Source organism: Opisthocomus hoazin, chromosome 7 (genome assembly GCF_030867145.1).
Source record: "Opisthocomus hoazin isolate bOpiHoa1 chromosome 7, bOpiHoa1.hap1, whole genome shotgun sequence".
Taxonomy (NCBI): domain Eukaryota; kingdom Metazoa; phylum Chordata; class Aves; order Opisthocomiformes; family Opisthocomidae; genus Opisthocomus; species Opisthocomus hoazin.
The window spans coordinates 3851571-3870232 of NC_134420.1; the positions used below are offsets into that span (position 1 = coordinate 3851571).

The following is an 18662-nucleotide window of genomic DNA, read 5'->3' on the forward strand; positions in this document are numbered from 1 at the left end:
TGGAATTGCAAACAGGTAAAGCAACGGTACAAACACAGGCAGACACACACATACACACAGAGAGCTTTAAAGTCCAGCTAGAAAGAAAGTATCTTTTCTTAAAAGTTTCTCTTTCCTCTCAGCATTGCATTGAAACAGACTACAACGCTGCTCAGACAGGATTTGAAGCTTACTGACCTCCAGCTTCCTTCGGGCCTCCTCCTGTTCTTGTTTCTCCCTGGCCATTCTTTGTGCTCTCTCAGCTTCTGCCTTCCTTCGGTCTTCCTGCTCTTTTTCCTTGGCTAGGTTTTCAAAGTTAGCTCGGATGCTGCTTGTTTTGTTAGCAACTGTAACATTTAAAAAAAATTGAAGTCAAACGTTGTTGTTCAAGGTTCTGTATAAGGGTAGCCTGGAATGAATTTTCAGTACAAATTTCGGCTAGGATTGGACATGTTTCTGCTGTTCTGCAGTCTGAGCTCACAGCCTATTCAGCAGAGTCCTTCTATCCCTCCTTCTCCATCTCCCAAGTCCAAACCTCTTGCGCACATTTCTCTTATATAAAAACCTCTGCAACACTTCTCCCTCCTCTCTTTCACGGTACAGTCTCCAGCACTCCCTCCCCTACTCAGTCTATTCTCCACTCTGACACTTCTTTCTCCCTTCCTCAACTCTGATGACCCTCAAGGAAAAAAACAAAACAAAACCCAACAAACCAAAATAACCTCTAAAGAGAGGAGGGAGAGAGTAGCTGAGGTTACTAGAGATCTGCAAATACAGCAGTTCCCTCTAGATGACTCTTACTCATCACTACTACATCAACAGTAACATCCTGGGCTTTTGAACCTTACCACCTCCAAAGAAACGATGTGGGCCAATGCCTTACCAGCTTCTATTGGCTTGGTCTTCTGATAAGTTGATGCTGGTTTCTCAATATCTTCAAAAGTTGCTGCATTCTATCAGTAAGGAGAAAAAAAAAAAGCACAAGTAAAAAATACAGATGGATGAAGACATTCAGACAGCTTCAATCTGTGACATTTCATTGTGATATTGGCCCTATGGCATTTTTTTCAGAACACCAAAACAAAACCAGGAAGAATCAAAACTTGACAAATGGAATGATCCTTTCTGTAAGCCAAACTACATAAGAATTAATGTTTAAACATATCAGAACCCTTTTAATTAAAAAAATGTAGTTTATGAACAGGTAACTCATCAGAATTAAAACAGAGGCAAAGTCCTAAACTTTTATGGTGTGGCTGTTGCTGTTCTAATCCACATTGTGCAGGACTTCTGCCAAGGTAAAAGCATCCAGTTCGCTTAAAGAAGCAGATATTGTTAAAACAGAGGGAGTATTTTGAGAACAGTATTCAAAATACGAGTTTGGGTTTTCTTTAAATGAACAGTCTTGAGTCCTGAAGCCACAAGTAAAAAAAAATCCTACAGACTTCCAAACTCCTCTACTTTCAAATATCCTACACAAAACTGAGATCAAATTTATTCAGTTGATACATCTCAGTGCGGACTGTTTCATCTTCTAGCTTTTTAAATTTTAAAATGGAGAGGTAGAAAGGGTGTACTGGCTGCTCTACCTTTCCCTGTCACAGAATACTAGAACAAGTTCTCCTAAAGAGAAGGTCCCTGATAAACAAAGGGGTCGAAGTTGGTAGATATCGGACACCTATTTTAAGTAGTCCGCTAAAAGGATATCCTCAGGATATCAGGCATCAGCTAGTTGTTAGGAGACATGAGTGAAATTGTGGAATTAATGGATTTTTCAATACTTTTGTGCAAATTTTGCTGTTGTTTTCCACGCTCTGTTTTCCCTACTTATATATATACACACACTATACAAATGTACACACATACACGTGTGTATAAACTGGCACCAGCTCTGTGTGCATAAACTTGCTTATTAAAGATTTAGAAGAGCACAGAACTCCAGTGTTAGATTGGAGAAGTACCCAGAAATAAAGAGCCGAACGCTACACATCTAACCGGACAATTTTGTATCCCTACAGACCATTTAAGTCATGGCTCTTTTAAGCAACTTACCTTATCCATCCGATCTTTCTGTACACCATACTTCCCACCAAATCCTTTCGAATAATCTAAAAGCAGGATAAAAGGTTAGAGTGGGCAGTTTGTTGTCCCTCCCATCTTTCTGCCAAATGCAAACAGCCATTTCAAATGCAAATAGCCATTTCAGCTGCATGCAGAGATACAGTGACAGCCGCCAAAGAAAATGCAATTTGGTTTTTTTGATGCAGGAAGGATACATAACTGCAAGAGCCTTCAGGTACACCAGCAGATGACAGATTGTGGGCCACATGCATTCTTTGAGTAAACATTAAGCTGAGGACTGAGAAGGTATCAAGCAAGGAGTAAGGGATGAGCCCTTCTAATGCATCACTTCTGTAACACAGCCTTTCACAGCACCAATTCTTAGCCCTCTGCAGTAACCATATAACCTAAGCCATTTTGCTTTGCCCAAAGGAGAGATATCCAGTCTTCGGTGACCACAGAGGTGGTTTTTTTTCACTTTAACTTGGTAAATTCTATGAATGGCAGGAAAACGTAACAAATTTCTTATTCCAGTGGATTTGGTTGTGATACTCAAGTGAAGAACGTTAAAGTCATTGGTAGTAACTCCTGCTCTACACATGGAAAGGGGCAGTTCCAGAAGACAGCACCAGCCTGCTACAACTCACCACCACAGAGATGGAGTGGCCACGTTATTCCATACCACCCCTGAACTGCACACTCCTCCTCTCACCTGATGCTGACTCTAGCACTTGTTAAGCTTCAAAATCAGTTTAACTCACTAGTGGCATTAACAAGAAAAACAACAAACAAAGCCTATTACAAGAGTAGTTTTCTGCTCTTTCTACTGAGTTTTGTCAGAGAAACGGCTGACAAGCACCAGAGCCAGTGCAACAGAAGCAGCAAGAGTGTGTGGCTGGAAAAACTCTCTGGTGGCAGCGAGCTGTAGGAATGTGCCCTTACACTCTGTAGATGGACAGGCTTTCCTATACGTCCCTGGAATACAATTACTCCTCCTCCTCCTAGCCCCAAAAACCACTCGGGTCCCCCCTAGCCAGCTATTTCAGTGTTTGTACTTGGGCTCTGCTAAGGCATATCTGACACTCTAAAAATTTGAATTTGTGTCACTGTAGCACAGAAAAATATTGACTATCAGAATGAACAACCTCATTTTCTTCAGCTTTGTATGTATTTTCAGCCAGAATAAATATACTACACTTACATTTTCCTGATCCAGACTTCTCACTTTTAGATAACGGAAAACCAGGAATTCATGGTTTGTACCCCAACTATTTCACAATGAATAAAGAGAGCATTATAACAGTATTTGCTCACCCAAGAACCACAAACATTCCCTACTTCTTGTTTTAAAGACTACAATCATTTTAAAATGATTTTGCCATAACCCATTGCTTGTTAACGGTTACATGCAGGTCCTTATCTGAATATTTTTCCACCAATTTATCCAGGCAAAACTTCACATTTAGACTCTATAACTAGTAAGCACGTTGTCGTTAACATCACACTGTATGTATAGCTATTAACTAAATGCTTAATGTTGTAGAGCTGTTAACTAAACATTGGATATCCGTTTCCTGAATACAGGCTTGCTTTATGTAACATTTTAAGAATAAAATGGAAGAACATTGCTAGATCATGTAGGAATAGAAGCGCAAGAAAGTGCCTGCACATTACTAGCATCGCTCTACTCAGACAACTATTTAAGACTGTGTGAGAAGTGGCTGCACTGTTAAGAAAGTAACAAGTGAAAACGGTGCCTTGTTGAGATTCATGCTTGGCTAGTTTCTCCTTGTAATCAAACCCCACAGCAGATGGGTCCTGCCTTTCTGTCTGTACACCAAATTTCCCTCCGAAACCACTCTTATAGTCTGAAAAAGCCACACGTAATAAATTAAAATGGAAGAAAATAAAGAAGTTTAGTCAGAGACATTCAAAATAATTTTTGCAATATTTTCAATTACCAGTAATTTTGGATGGTGAAAAAAAAATCTCAATACACTTTCGTAACAGTAAATTCAAACGAAGTTTCCACTTGGGATTAGGAACAGGTCAACATGATTTACCAGACATAAGAATACCATTCTGAAGTCACAGAAAAAAGCACTTCTCAATATTTTTCATATGTACTGCATAATGCATTTGCATTTGACCAAGGTTATGAACACAAACATAGTATGTTCACCAAAACAACATACAAAAGGATACAAGAGAATAAAATCAGCTTCCTTCATCAGTGTGGTTAACATTTGTACACCAAATATCTGACTTCTAAAGAGGTGTTAAGATAGGGACCACAGAGACTATCCTCCAGATATTCCTTCAGAGCATTGTTTAAAGGAAGAAGGAATATTTCTGCTGCCCCACAGACTGAGGAAAAAAAAGTTCTCAGTTAAGAGCTATGACCATTCCCTACTGCTGCCTTAGAACAACCATTTTAATATATGGTATAAAATGAGGGCACAAAAAAAAGAGGGTAATTGTCTCAACAAATCTGCTGGAGCATCCAAGTGAACAATATTCCGAGGATCACTTTCAATTTCTTTAATTAAAAAAAAAAATTAATGTAAGTTAAGAATGGTGACAGGCAGAGGGCTGGGGAGCAATTGTTATTTTGTAACTGTTCATCTGGGTATACCAGTATTTCACAGGAATAGGTACCTCACAGGCAATGAGAAAAGACAGCATTAGGTATTAGATTACCCCTGCATGAAAATAAGGGTATACATAACAGAAACCAGAAAAGGGAGATTATTTGTGGAAAGTACAAAGAAATTTCTGGTTTGTGGCTTGCACAACTCAACTGAAAAAGGAAAAAAAATAATCCAGGCTACCTGCAGATTCATAAATCTTTTCCCGTGAGAACTGATCACTCAGTCTGAACTTTCAGGGAGTCAGACATGTTAAACCTGCTTGGCAGACACCAGTACAACCAATACACAGCAACCGATCAAACACAGGGAAGAGGAGACTCAGGTCAGCTACTGCAAGGCTGGGGCCAAAGACACCAGGGGAGGAGGGTTCACCCAGGGAAGAGAACGGTCAAAATGAGGGAAGTCAGAAAGAATGGCAGAGAACTGCGAACGGATGTACCTTTCTGGGATTCGTGCAGCTGCACTTTCTCCTGGTGATCCCAGCCAAGCGCACATTTGTCTTGTCTGTCTGTCTGCACACCAAACTTGCCTCCAAACCCCTTCACGTAATCTGTATGCATGAAGTTTCAGAAAACATTATTGCAGTTTATTACTGTAAACAGTATTTAATAAAAAAAAAAAAGTAACATGTCCCGGGATAAGCTGCCCTGTCATTAATCATACTATCTTTCACTCCTTTCTTCCCCCTGCTACATTACCTCAACAGATGGGAAGGATACCCATTCAGTAATTCTAGGATCACAATGCAAGGAAGCACCACAAATCCAGTGAAGGTTACAGCATACAGACTCAACAATATTCAAAGGTTTGAAGAATCTGATGCACTTTCCACCTAAAGCCATACAACACACATATACACATGTGCAACGTAGATATATAAATAATGAAGGACTTGATACTGCCTCTGAATACCACACAGCTGTGCAATGACACATTTCTTTCAGTAACATCCATATGGACATGAGGTCCCTTGGAAATCAGATTGTGAAACTCAGGGACAGCTTACAATGCCTTCCTTTCCATTTAAGGGAAACAAAAATCTGCATACACAAAGGGGGAAATACACATTTACCACAAAAAAAACCCCCAAACAAAATATTTTTTCCCAGGTTTAAAAGGCTGATCGATTTGAACTAGTATTTTTAAATAAGATAATAAAAACCTTTCTGTGATTCATGTTTTTCCGTTTTGCCTTGATATTCAAAGCCAACAGCACTTTTGTCCACTTTGTCCTTGTCAACGCCATATTTACCACCAAAGCCCTTGGAATAATCTAGAGATAAGAGTGAAGAATTTTGTTTGTAAGTGTTCCATTAACAAAATATTACCTTGAAAAATTGCGATAATCAGACCTGCTAATATTACATTACGTACTGACATCCCCATTTAATCTTGATTTCAGACACTGAAGTGATAAATTCTTCAGAATACATTCTCTCAGGATGGAAAACAGAATAGCATCGTACATTGTTCAACCGCTGGGCGATACCAGCAATTCTGCTACTTGACTCCTCGATAAAATTCTGAAGACACTTATAGCAAAGTGAACTTCAAAAACCATGTCAGCAGCAGCCTGGATGCTTCTAAACAAACACCTCCTTCTTCTCTCTAGCATTTCTACAGTGCAAACATTTCTTTCAGATAAACAGAAAACAGATGGCAAAAATGTCAATTTTTTTCAATAAAATGGTCGATTTTTGATCAGATATGCCTGGAAACCTGATTAGCAACCCAATATTAACTCTAAACACAACTAACTCTGATAAATGTTTTAATCTACAAACAGCTGATTCTTTTAGAAACGCTTCTCTGTTGTGGCTAAACTGCTTACAGCCTCAGTACTTCAATCTACAGCTTTTAGAAAGGCATTGCAAAAAACCTCCAGACAAACCTACGTGCCCTGATTCCAAAGTAATGACAGTGGGATCATCACTTAAAACCACTCAGAACCTATGTTTTAGGTTTCTTTTACCAGAAGTCAAAGTTTTCAGCAACATAAATTTTATTCAGTGTTAACTTTCAGCAGGTTAGGGGTGCAACAGATGTAAAAAAATCAGTATTTTACAACACTGCCTATGATGAAAGCCTACTACATCAGAGGACGAACCCACCAACACGTGTGTCTACTCACCCTTCTGTGACTCGTGTTTCTCGGTTTTACCCTGGTAATCAAACCCCACCGCACTCTTGTCCACTCTGTCAGCCTGTACTCCGTATTTTCCACCAAAACCACTTGAGTAGTCTGCATTGAGAGTGAAGCACAATAAAAACGAAATAAAGAAGCTTTTAATGGAAACATATCCTAGCAATTGAGGGGGCGAAATTACCCAAGTTATTTCAGAACTGAAATATTACTCTTTAGCACACAAAATTAAGTTTAAACACAAAAAATAAGATGGGCAACAGTCCTATTGTTTCTGATGTTTCACCTGAAATCTACTCCCTATTTCCAACAGCGTGCAATACAGCAAAGAGCAACTCCCAGTCTTTCTAAAACGTGCTTGAACCTCACTTCTAAAAGAAAATTGACTCACAATGACATGTTATTTCCTTGTCTTAAAGCCTCATCAACTAATGAAATCGCTCTGAAATTCATTTTTTCATATTCTCTTCCACCGAAACCCCTCAACATTTGATTCATTGAGAACATCATGTAGAGGCCCCACTAAATGAGGTCTTTTAGAAACACAGTAGAAGAACAGAGATCTACTCTATTATTTACAAAAAACGTGTCTGCAGAGGCGACCACCTCCCCACTTTACCTTTTTGGGAGGCATGCTTCTCAGTTTTCCCCTGATATTCAAACCCAACAGCCGACTGGAAGAGAAATACAATTGCATTTGTGAAGAAGAGTTAGATATTAGTAGAAAAACTGCATGCACTTCAGTGGACAAACAGCAAGGAAAGTTCCTGTGTCTTTCCATACTGCTCTGACCTTCTTGATCGGGAGCACAAATACCTACTTAACTTATAGGCCATATTCATTTACATGATAATTTAGTAGATGTATTCATGGCAAGGGTTTTTGTCATTCATTGCCAAAGCAAATTGTACTAGCAATATACTCCAGTCTTGCCAGGTTCAGCAACCCAGTACAACAGGAATTCAGCATTTCCATGCAGGGGTGGTTATACAGTCTTGGAACAGGACACCAATTACCCAGCCCGGTAGCTCATGTTGTGATACAGGACAAACTATCCCCCAAATCCCTCACTCTGTAGCAGTCACGCCGATTTTACCCCCATCAAAGCACACAGCCTGGCTAAAAGGCGTATTTTAACATCTCTTTTCAGTTTTCAAGTCATCTCTATTTCCCATAAGGGTTTTTTTCCATTTTGCTTTGAACAGAAATTCATCTCCGTAACAGTCAGTGTTAGTTTACTGCTAAACTTCAAATTCAGCAGGAAGAGCAGACCACACCAGCATTTTAAAATACTGGAATTTTTCAGCTGTATGTACAGAATGATAAACTCCACTCCACTGACTAGCTGCAGTACGAGATGAAATTCCTTACCTGGTCAACTCTGTCAGTTTGTACTCCAAACTTGCCACCAAACCCTTTCACCGAATCCACTTGGGAGCAATGCTTAGAAAGCTTGGATTGATATTCATGTCCAACAGCTGACTAAAAGAAATGGGAAAGTTCAGAAACAGGCAGCAGTTCTGTACAGTTCTGTACATAAAACACTGCAACCAAGTAACCTGAGGATAAGCTTTATTGCAAACACGCATCACTGCCACTCTTCTGTTGAAACTAACTTCCATGGAAGTCGCTGCTCGCTTGGGAAGCCTTTACAAGGCGGTCACCATGCTACCAATAAAGCCTAAGCAAGGGAAGTGCCACAAAAGGGCCTGACAGCAATGACTATTTTATAAAGACTGTTTTGCACTTGGTGTTTTTACTTCAAAACTACAGGAATGAAAACAAGAAAGATGCAGGTGGGATCTTGATGGTGTTCATGCAGGATATAAAATAAAGACCAGTTCCAGATAGAATACACAGCCTTGTATTTAGGCACATAGCTACAGATCTGTTTTACCCGATATCAGATTACAACAAAATACAACTACAGCTAGGTTTTTCATTGACATTCTTCTAGGGAGACACCCTCGTCTTCTGCATAAATCAAAATTAGGCATCTTCTCTCTGTAATTTCTCCTCACTTGCAAAATGGCACTGCAACATGAAGCAGTGCATCCACATCAAGACAGAGCTCCCCACGCCAAAGGCACCCCCAGCCCCACAGTCTCCAACTTGAGCCCGTCCCTGGAGCTCAAGCTGAACGCAGCAAGCCGAGGCACAGTTACATCACACTGTCACTGGCTTCAGGTAAGACACTAGCATATGTAATTACATACCTGAAAGTACAGCCAGGTAGCGTTTGCTAGTGTTACACTGATCTAGTGCTAGAATCCTGGGCTCCATGCTAGAGCCTAGCACCTTGAGGGGTGCTGCGTAACACAGTAAAGTTTTTTTCTTGTCCAGTGCCAAAACTGAGCGCTGGCCAGAACAACTTGCAATCTGCCACTTTAACATTTGCATCTCTTGCTTAAGCGCATACAGTTCCTGTCAGACGCAGAAAGAGCAGACCCGATAACCCGCTGCACGCAGCCGTGTCCAGATCGAGAGGCTGCACCCTGTGCAAGCACCTCTCCTGACCCAACACCACCACCCACCCTGGGCAGCACCACGACCTGCAGCATTGCTAGTCCCAGAACCATGCACGGGGCAGTCGGCATCTGTGCCTGCAGCAGAGCATCCTCCACGCTGCTGCCCTAAGCTCTGACCTTTGAGGAACGAGAGACTGCTTATCTGGTACCAGTATCAGACAGCTGGACCACGGTGAATTAATTTGAGGACACAAGGTGTCTAGAAACCATAAGTAACTTGGCTTTTACAGTATCTGCCCTTTTTTTTTTAAACACAGGTGCTGTGGGGGAACATTTCAAGCATTTAGGAAAGCAAAATATGACCGCACATAATGGCTGAAGTAATTGCCAAGTAACAGAAAAAGGATGTCAGTAACAGGACACCACCTAAACTTACAAGCAATATAAAAGCTCCTTTCTTTTCCTGACTGAAACAATCATACTCATGTTAATTTTGCATGTGTTCTGTAGAAGAGTAACTGGTAAATGTGACAGAAAAAGCTCCCACCTCCTTTTGTTCTTCCCGTTACCCATTACATTTATGCAAGATGTGAAGCTCTGTAAATCCTAGGTTTTATGTGGTTTTACATGATCCCTATTTTGTTATACCAACGGAGGCAGGTAAGGTTTAAGTATGTTGTATTCTTTATGTGGCATCAGAACTTTCTGCATTTCATCAAATACCAAGCATTACAACACACTGCTTTTCTAAAAAGACTTAGAAATAAGACTTCTCCTGGAAATCTGTATTTCAGAGTAAACTGCCCTCATAATTCCTCAGCACAACAGTCCGCTACATTTTAAATCAGTTATCTAGGTCTGGCATATAGAATGATCTAACTGTTTCATTTTGAGTCAGCATCAAGGTTTTGTCCTAAATGCAGCAAAAACCTGTACCATCGACAACACTGCAGTAACGCTCATTTTCTTCAGGTGAGTCCAGTCTTAACACTAGCACACCTCCACAGAGCCACAGACACCTGCCAAGGAGAGATCTCAACAGCAGTATTTCAGAACTATAGTTATAAGGAAGAAAGCATTATTAAAAAAATAAATTATGATACGGGTCTCCTGCCATCAGTACCACTCAGATGGGCGTGACCGTTATGTTTCTCCTGATTATTAATTCTGGCCTACAGGAAACAGTACTCACTTTTGTTTCTTTCATTTTTCCCCAGGGACACAGGTGAGGGATAAACTGCTGACACTAGGGAGCTACGCAGCTGCAGAACAGGCCTCATGGTTGAATCTGCTCAGCAATTCCTTTCCCAGGTTCAAAGGTTAGGTTAGCCTATTTCAAAGCCCACTGAGAATTATACAGCAATTTACTCTGGAATACAGGAATTCAGCTAAAATTTAAGGCTGTCAAATTACTAGAAACCCAGGAAGTAAATAAAGTAAGAAAATAACATCATTCTTATTCAGAAAACAGTTTGGCTCTTACTTTAACAGAGTACATGGAAGAAACTAACCAGATGATGAGATGCCTGTCTAATTATCAGATGGCTAATGGAATTACCTTAAGGATGATCACTACTTTCGTTAACAGTGTAACTTAACAGCCATCAAGTCCTTATGTAAAACATTACTATCTAACTGAAGTGCAATGACTTTTTAAAATACTTGGATTACTTGTCACTGTTCACGAGAGCTGCCCTCTAATCTGAAAGCAGCAGCACTCCCTTTTCTCCATTCTTTGGCAACCTCTGTATGGATAGAAGAGCTGGCACAGCATCGAAATAAAAAAAATACTGGATTTATTCATGCATGAAGTACTTCCTTAATTTACAAATATACTTTTAGAAACCTGAATCTTGACTCCAGGGGAATCCACCCAGGACATAAGCAAGCAGAACTGCTCTAAAGCAAACATGAAACAAAAACATATGGGGCCATGGCACATCCCAGAACTTCTCCTCATCATTCACAGATTCCTAATTTGCCACCTGAAATACTTGTTCCTGCTGCTGCAGGTGTTTTAGTTCTTTCTGCGGGAGCATCTTGACTCAATTAGGGAACAGAGCATAATGGCCTGACAGATTTGGGTAACAGCAGTTACGAGTGTTCTTGTTAGGGCACTGTAAGAGCGATGCTTCCGCCCTTAAAATGAGCCACTGCTGTACACAGCTTATGCCATGATATGAGCTTCCACGTCTCTGCACCTCGTTGTTCCAACTTTGAACCTTCAACAAGCTGAACTCACATATACAGCCATGCAGGCCACAGGCCAGGCAAGGCAGGGCTTATGATACCATCCCACTCATACTTACTTTATCCATGCGATCTTGTTCAACGCCAAATTTCCCTCCATAGCCATGGGAAGCTTTTGGTCCTGTTTCAAGTTCCTTTTCTTTGAGGTTCTGGTGTTCTTGGAATACGTTCTCCCTCAGCTGATGAATACTTTAAAGACAGATAATTAAGCAGCAAGTTTTACTAAGAAAGTTTCAGAAGGTAACTTCAAAAAGATGCAAAATAAAAAGTAAGGTGATAAAAACATCACCTTAATTAAAAGCTGGGAAACTTGTATTTTTCAAGCCCCTCCCATTTTTTCAGTGCACAAAACACTTAATCATATCTTGAGAAACAGAATTTATTCCACTGCGAAACACTGTCTGGGGGAAAAAAAAATAAAAGAACCAAAACGAAAGCATTGGTTTTAAGACTAACATGGAAGGGTATTTTGCTATTTGAACAATCAATTACCCAGAATTTTTATGTGCCTGAAAGACATATTCTTCTCAAGTCCTAATTTAAATGCTTTCCAACACTTTTTATTTAGATGGCAACTTTTCAGAATAGGGATCATCTCTTATTGCAGAGTCCCTATGGTAACGGGACTCTAATTCTAACTGAGCATTTTGGACACAACTGTAACACAAAATCAGAATGCAAGGAGACACGCACCTCCTCTTCCCCACGAGTTCTCTTGCAATATGCAGGAACTGAACTTACGGTAGCGCAGGCTACACACAAGGACAAACCAAGCTGGTAATCTGTATCTTAAAGTACTTCAGACCTGAGTTTAAAGCCTCCCCGGGTGTAACTCAGCCCCTAGGTGTGCCCACCACACTCCAAATAGGGCAGAATAAAACTGAGCCCTGAAGTACGCCACATAGTTGAGTCTCTCGCCGTTTTCAACACTGATGACATCTGCTCTATGCTTTATACCATGAGGGTTGATACCCCAGAAATACACAAGTGAAACCAAAATGAACACCACAATCACAGATTTCCTAAAACCACTTTAAAGTTAAGCCTTAGACACTTTTTGTAACAATTACAAGATTCAGAAGGATCATTTCTGTCTCACGTAGCCCTTCGTGATGCATTCATTTGCCTTTCTGCCAGAGGGCTCAATTTGTTACTTTGCCAGAATTCTTATGAGTTTGGTTGCAGTTTTCTAAACAAAGCCTAAGAATTAAGGGACCAAATGTATTCTTGAAGTACCAAACTGGAGCTGCTCAGATCACCCAACGCAAGCTTCTCCCCTGGCAGTATTGGCTCTTACACCAAAACAGAACAGAGAAACTCTCCAGACACAAAGAGGCAGGAAAAGTAATATTTCCAGTTACAAAGAAAGATTTAAGAGTCCCTACACCATAGTTCTGATCTTAATTTCAGATCTGAAGGTGCTGACATATTTGAAAGACCAGCAATCTGGCAAACAAATCAATCTTCTACAGAGACTCTTGTTTTAATTACGAAGACAGAAGTAACTGAGAACACGAGTTAAGCCACTTGGGATCGTGACTATTAATAAATTTAAAAGAGAGCTGCTTTACTTGATGTGCTCTTGATGGCCGGATCCTTTCACAGTTTTAGCTCCCCAGCGCTGCTCTTTCTCACTCACATCATTCTGTAAAGGACACACACAAGCAGAGTTACAAATCTAAAGACACTGCTAGTTATCTGCTCTTTAGAGTTCATAGCAAAAGCTTTCAGCAGTCGTCGAGATCAGAAGATTCAGAAAAGCAGTTCATACTGCCTTCACTTCTCTTCTGCTGTAAGCCCTGTGCTTTGTCCACCGCTGAAATGCACGGAGCACACATTCAGCCCCAAGAAGCTGCTGCTTCTTGACACAAATCTCTTCTGTACAGACTCCCCTGCAGTACCCAGCCAAGACAAGGTAGTTTAGTTCATCACTCACAGGCATAAAACTCTAATTCTCCCTCTTACCAGGAATATGTTCACATTGGTTTATTTTTCTGAGATATAGCCCCTAGGCTGAAGAATTGCTCTTTAACGTGTCCACGTAACAAACTTCTGCTGAATCAGTAAAATTCAAAAGCCATACCACAAAATCGGGATCTGTCTCCCAGTCATCGGCTCCGTCATCCTGGTTGACAGAAATGGTGTGGCCTGCAGTAGCCTTCCACATCTGTAACACCACCAGAAGAAGCACTGTCACACTCCAGACACATCAAGTCATTTTATCTTACATATAAGCCAACAGAGATGCAATCCAAAATTGCCAATAAAGTATGTTTTTTAACCACATAAACAGAAGCTGTATTTGCAGTGAAAGCAGATTTGACCACTGGCTCTCAGGCTGTCTTCTCAAGCTGGTTTGAAAACCCCTTTAAGTTTTCCTACTGGCATTGCAAAAAGTTTAGGAGCAATTGCTGACATGATTTAAAAGAGAAGAAAAAGTCTTTCCTTGCCCAAATTAATGTGTTTTTTCTTCCTTCACTGCACTGAAAGATTTCTTTTTGTTTTGGTTTCGGCTGCCGCTGGCAACAAAAGCGCCATGCGGCCGCCCCTCCCCCCGCTGGCGTGCGAAGGAGAATGAAAAGAAACAGGCAGAAACTGGTGGGTCGGGATAAGGGCAGTTTAACAGAACAGCAAACAGAGGGAACAGGAACAACAACGATACAAATAAGGAGAAAACACGACAAAACAGACCGCAGAACAGACCCTCTCTCTCGGACAGGACCGGAGTGAGTCCCTGCCGCACCGCTCCCTCCCACCGGAACCCCGCGTGACGTCACATGGTATGGAATACCGGGCTCTGGCCAGGTGGGGTCAGCCCCCACCCCCCCCGGCTGCGCCCCTTCCTGGAGTTCGGTGAAAATTAACCCTGTACTGGCCAAACCCAGGACACTTTTCAAACAGGTCTCCAAACCAATATCCACTTCCAAAGACTGTTGCTAATTCTAGATCCCATGCACATATTTAAGGCATAGGAATAGCTGTTTTTTTCCCAGCCATTACTAATGATGAGCATGATATTGCTTATTAGGCAGTATAACCTACACATTTCCTCTGTTGTGTAATGAGTTTCAGCATTATGAAAGAAATCCCAACAACTAAGAATTTGCATGCAATCTAGACATTAGTCCACCTGCCTGTGACAACAGAGTACACGAGTTACTGCGTTTCTCAGATAATCCCTTGTGAAACATGTACACAAACTCAAACGTCTTGTCTGACTTGGAGGAGAAACAGAGGGCGAGTGCTGGAGCACTGAACAGCAGGAAGCAAAACTCAGAAGAAAAGGCAAGCAATAACATCTAGAACCAACGTTCCACACTTTTAAGCAGCTAATGATTTTGGGGCGTATCACTTTCTGGAAACCTTATCCCCTGTGAAGCATCAAGTTTGATGCTTTTAATTAACGCTTTGGAACGTGACTAGTGAGCAGAACAACTGACCTGCCTGGTGCTAGTGGCTGTATTTTACACCCTTTATTCTAGGGAAATCAAAACAAATAAATTCTATGAAGCAAAACAAAAACAACGAAGAAAAGCTTTCTGTTCTCCCAGCTTTTTCAGGTACATGAGTCAGAGGAAGGATTTCTTTTCTTCATTGCTATTCCACTAGAGTTCAGTTCTTTAATGTACCATCATTCTGTCCACTTATCTTTACCTTTCTAATTAAGAATGGATTATAAGGATGATTGTCATGGACTATTTCACTCACACAAGCATCAGGCAGTAGGTGGAATGAAAACTCCCTTTTCACTGAGTAACTAATAATCCATTGGTAAATTGCACAGAGAAAAAAAAACACTGCTTGCTCTACAGCCTGACAGAAAAAGCTGATAAGCCAGTTTTATGGAGCGTTTCAGAAATTTCAGGACTGGTAACAAGAATGAGAACAACTGAAAAATCGATTGTCAAACACGAAAGCGACAGAGGGGGCCTGGAAGGAGGGCGTAAGAGCGGAGCAGATGACATCCTGACAAAGCAGTAGCACATTTCCCCTTCTGCTTCTTCAGGTCCCCCATCTCCAAATTCCTGTAGCAACTAAGGAACTAGCATTTACTAAACTACTTAACATTCAGAAAACTTACAAGACTACATATTTATAATGAAAACCTTTGGAAAGCAGAACCAAGCTGGCTCAATAATGAAACTCAACGTGGGGTGCAAGTCCTAACTTTGCAACCAAGCACAAACCTACAGTCGCTCCAAAGGAGGATGGCTGGTACCCCTCCCTCCGTGCTCCACCATGCCGTACGCTGTGCAAGACACCCGAGTTCCATTTCTGAACAACAAGAGCTGAAGAGCAGGTACGAGTGCACGTGGCTACCCTCCATATTCAGTGGGACAAAACACAACTTCTTCCCCCAACTACGTGGTGCAAGCACTCGCTGGATTGTTTTGTTCTGCTTTGGACATTCAGCTGTGCTCGGGCATTTGGAAGAACAAGAGCTAGATCCCCAAGTCTCGATTTCTTTGCTTTCTCCTCAAACTCTCATAAGCAGTACTGAAGAAAGGATTTCACATATACACCCTTACAAAATCCAGAATCCACCATGTTTCTTCCTAAATTATGCGCACAAACGCCAACATTTTTCCACACCTCAGCGCTGCATTCTACACCATGAATTACAAAAGGGAGCAAAGCAGCCTAGTAACGAGGGATCTCAATCAAGCCCTCCGACTGCTGCTGGAGAGCTAGCAGGAATAAGCCCGGTTTCCGCAGCAGCCTGCTATTCTAGCGTCTCTTCCAAAGCAGAACGTGGAGAAATATGATCTATTTATGAGTCACTGACTCACATGGTCAAATATTTGAAGGAAAAAGAAAACGCTACGGTTCAAATGCAAACCCAGGCTAAATGTACGCTTTGAATTTATCTGGCTGGCTCTGCTCTTCACCGCTGTGGTGACTAATCAGCGGCCACAGCACCCTACCCAGCACCTTCAGTGGCACCCTCGGGAACTCCCCTCTTCCCCAGGCCTATGGACGAACTCCGGGAAGAAGCAAAGTAGGATGCCAGCGCTGTAAGCCTGGCCATGGCACCGCAGATGAGGAGAACCAAGCAGCAGCAGCAGCTCCAGGCCTGCGCCGAGGCTTGATGGGGCACCATGGCCTCAGCCCAGCCCTGCTGCATACCGTGGACCCCCAGCCCGTCCCAGCAGCTCGCCGTTGCCCTCCGTGGGGTCAGGGCACCAGTGGAGAAGGACGAAATAGTCGTGGGGAAACTTCTCTCTCCCGAGCACACGATGTCAATCTCAGGCCCGACCTTGGCTCGCCCCGTTTTCCCCAAGCCCCCCCAGAGCCCCACAGCAGCCGCTCTTGCAACTCACCAGCTCCGGGGCCTCTGAGCTGCGGGCAGCATTACAGAGTTAAAAAAACAAACAAGAAAAATAAAGGACAGAGTCCTGTGAGCCTGGCTCGGCCTCTCCCCGCAGAGCCCCACGGGCAGAGGGAACGGGGAGCCCCTCTGCGCCCCGCACGGCAGCCGGGCCTACGGCTGAAGGGGGCGGCCACCCCGCCCCGCCCTCAGGAGAACCCTGAGGAGAAGCCCGGGGAGGGCCGCCCGCCCGCCCCAGCCCTCCCCCGCCGCCGCCCCGGCCCAACAAAGCCGCCCGGCCGGGGCTCCCCGCGTCGCCGGCGGGGAAAGGCGCGGGGGCAGGGCCCGGGGCCTCCCCGCTCCGCCGGTGGGCACAGCGGCACCGGGCCCCCCCCGCGCCCCCTTCCCCGCCGCGCTCACCCTGCCGCCCGCCGCTGCCCTGGCTCCTTCCCGCCGGTGCTTCCCGGGCTGGCGGCGGCGGCTCCTGCTGCTGCAATTTCCGCTTCTCCCGAGCTCCCACTTCCTCTTCCCGCCCGGCGGGGCGGCTCCAGGTGGGAAGGGGGAGCCGCCGCGCCCCGCCCCGCCCGGCCGAGCGGGCCGGGCCCCGGGAGCAGCCGGGCACAGCCGGCCTGCGGCAGCGCTCCCCGCGAGGAAAACAAAATAGAATTTAAAAAGAAAAAAAATTTAAAAAAATCGGTATTTTTGAATCTGTAGTGTAGCTGCTCCGTTCCCTGTTTCTTCCCATGGCTGGGGAGAAGGAGATGCCCGAGCACCAACCACTGCTCCAAAAACGCACCGTCAAGGGTTTAAAAATAGCTGCAGCAGGGTTGGCACGGCTGGGAACGTACTTTTTTTTTTTTTCTTTTTAAATCTTAATACTCACTTTCGCAGCGTCATGGTTTGGAAACCGAGACTCCACCATCCTGAGAGGTTTCCATCTCTGTCTGTGGGCTAAAGGCTCACCTTTGACTGCTGACACGGCCTTTAATTTAGATGGCGAAAGGAAAACCATCAGGTTTTAAAGCACAGCCTTAGTGCTTCAGTTGTTTGCCCACGGTTTGTTTGTATCGTCTGGAGGAGGGAAATGGACTCTAAGGAATGACAGTTCTAGCAAAACAAATTACAAGTAAATACATCTAAACTGTACTAAAGGGTAAGAGAAAAAAAATCGAGATGAAGTTTTGGAGGGAGGAACATGATTCACTAATTCCCAGTCTTGGCGGGACAGTTACCTCCAGTCACCGAAAGCCCAATGTCAGCAGCTCACAGTATGAAGGGGCTCAGTTATCTTTTTCTGCATTAACCATAGGGTGACTTACCCTATAAAATCTGAACACAGCATATTTTCAAAATTGGGTTAAACTTACTCTTGAAGAGATGTCTGCCAGAAGAGGAAGCAGGCTCAGAGAACCTTGGTCCCTTGGGGGTTACTTCGGGGTTTGCTGCTGTGCCTTTTTGGAGAGTCTTCCCCTGCCCCTCTGCTTACAGGCAGGAACACCCATCGCTTTCCCAGATCACTCTTCATCCATCCATTCCTACACGCCACAAAACCACAGGGTGCTGCTACCTAGATTAGACTACAATTGCCTTTTTTAAATTACTATTAACAAAAAAAATGAAAGTAATGACATTTAGAATAGCTTGGGTTTAAGCAGTGCACCAAAATTACGACCCTGAAAATGGAATTATCCAGTGAAGAAACACTTCCCTTTTAAAGGCAAACTAACTCGTTGGTTTCAACAAAAATGTCACCCCTCAAATAATTCTTCAAACTTAACATTGTGTGAATTTTTGTTTACCTG

The 18662-nt window shown here is 42.9% G+C and overlaps 1 protein-coding gene across 3 annotated transcripts in view; it reads right to left on the reverse strand.

Moving 5' to 3' along the window:
- CTTN (cortactin) overlaps positions 1 to 17389 on the reverse strand; it is a 28209-nt gene extending 10820 nt beyond the window's left edge. The window contains exons 1-13 of one of the 3 annotated variants that reach the window (XM_075425940.1): positions 17281 to 17389; positions 13636 to 13719; positions 13124 to 13197; positions 11612 to 11741; positions 8206 to 8316; positions 7454 to 7508; positions 6823 to 6933; positions 5854 to 5964; positions 5131 to 5241; positions 3798 to 3908; positions 2032 to 2087; positions 863 to 932; positions 178 to 326 (exon numbers count right to left, since the gene is read on the reverse strand). In XM_075425940.1, coding sequence (XP_075282055.1) covers positions 178 to 326; positions 863 to 932; positions 2032 to 2087; positions 3798 to 3908; positions 5131 to 5241; positions 5854 to 5964; positions 6823 to 6933; positions 7454 to 7508; positions 8206 to 8316; positions 11612 to 11741; positions 13124 to 13197; positions 13636 to 13719 — 1173 coding nt within the window. In that variant the 5' untranslated portion in view covers positions 17281 to 17389. Of the gene's footprint in view, positions 1 to 177; positions 327 to 862; positions 933 to 2031; positions 2088 to 3797; positions 3909 to 5130; positions 5242 to 5853; positions 5965 to 6822; positions 6934 to 7453; positions 7509 to 8205; positions 8317 to 11611; positions 11742 to 13123; positions 13198 to 13635; positions 13720 to 16873; positions 16977 to 17280 lie in introns of those variants that run through there. The other 2 variants (XM_075425941.1, XM_075425942.1) reach the window with 2 other exon arrangements.
- Positions 17390 to 18662: the final 1273 nt, after the last annotated feature.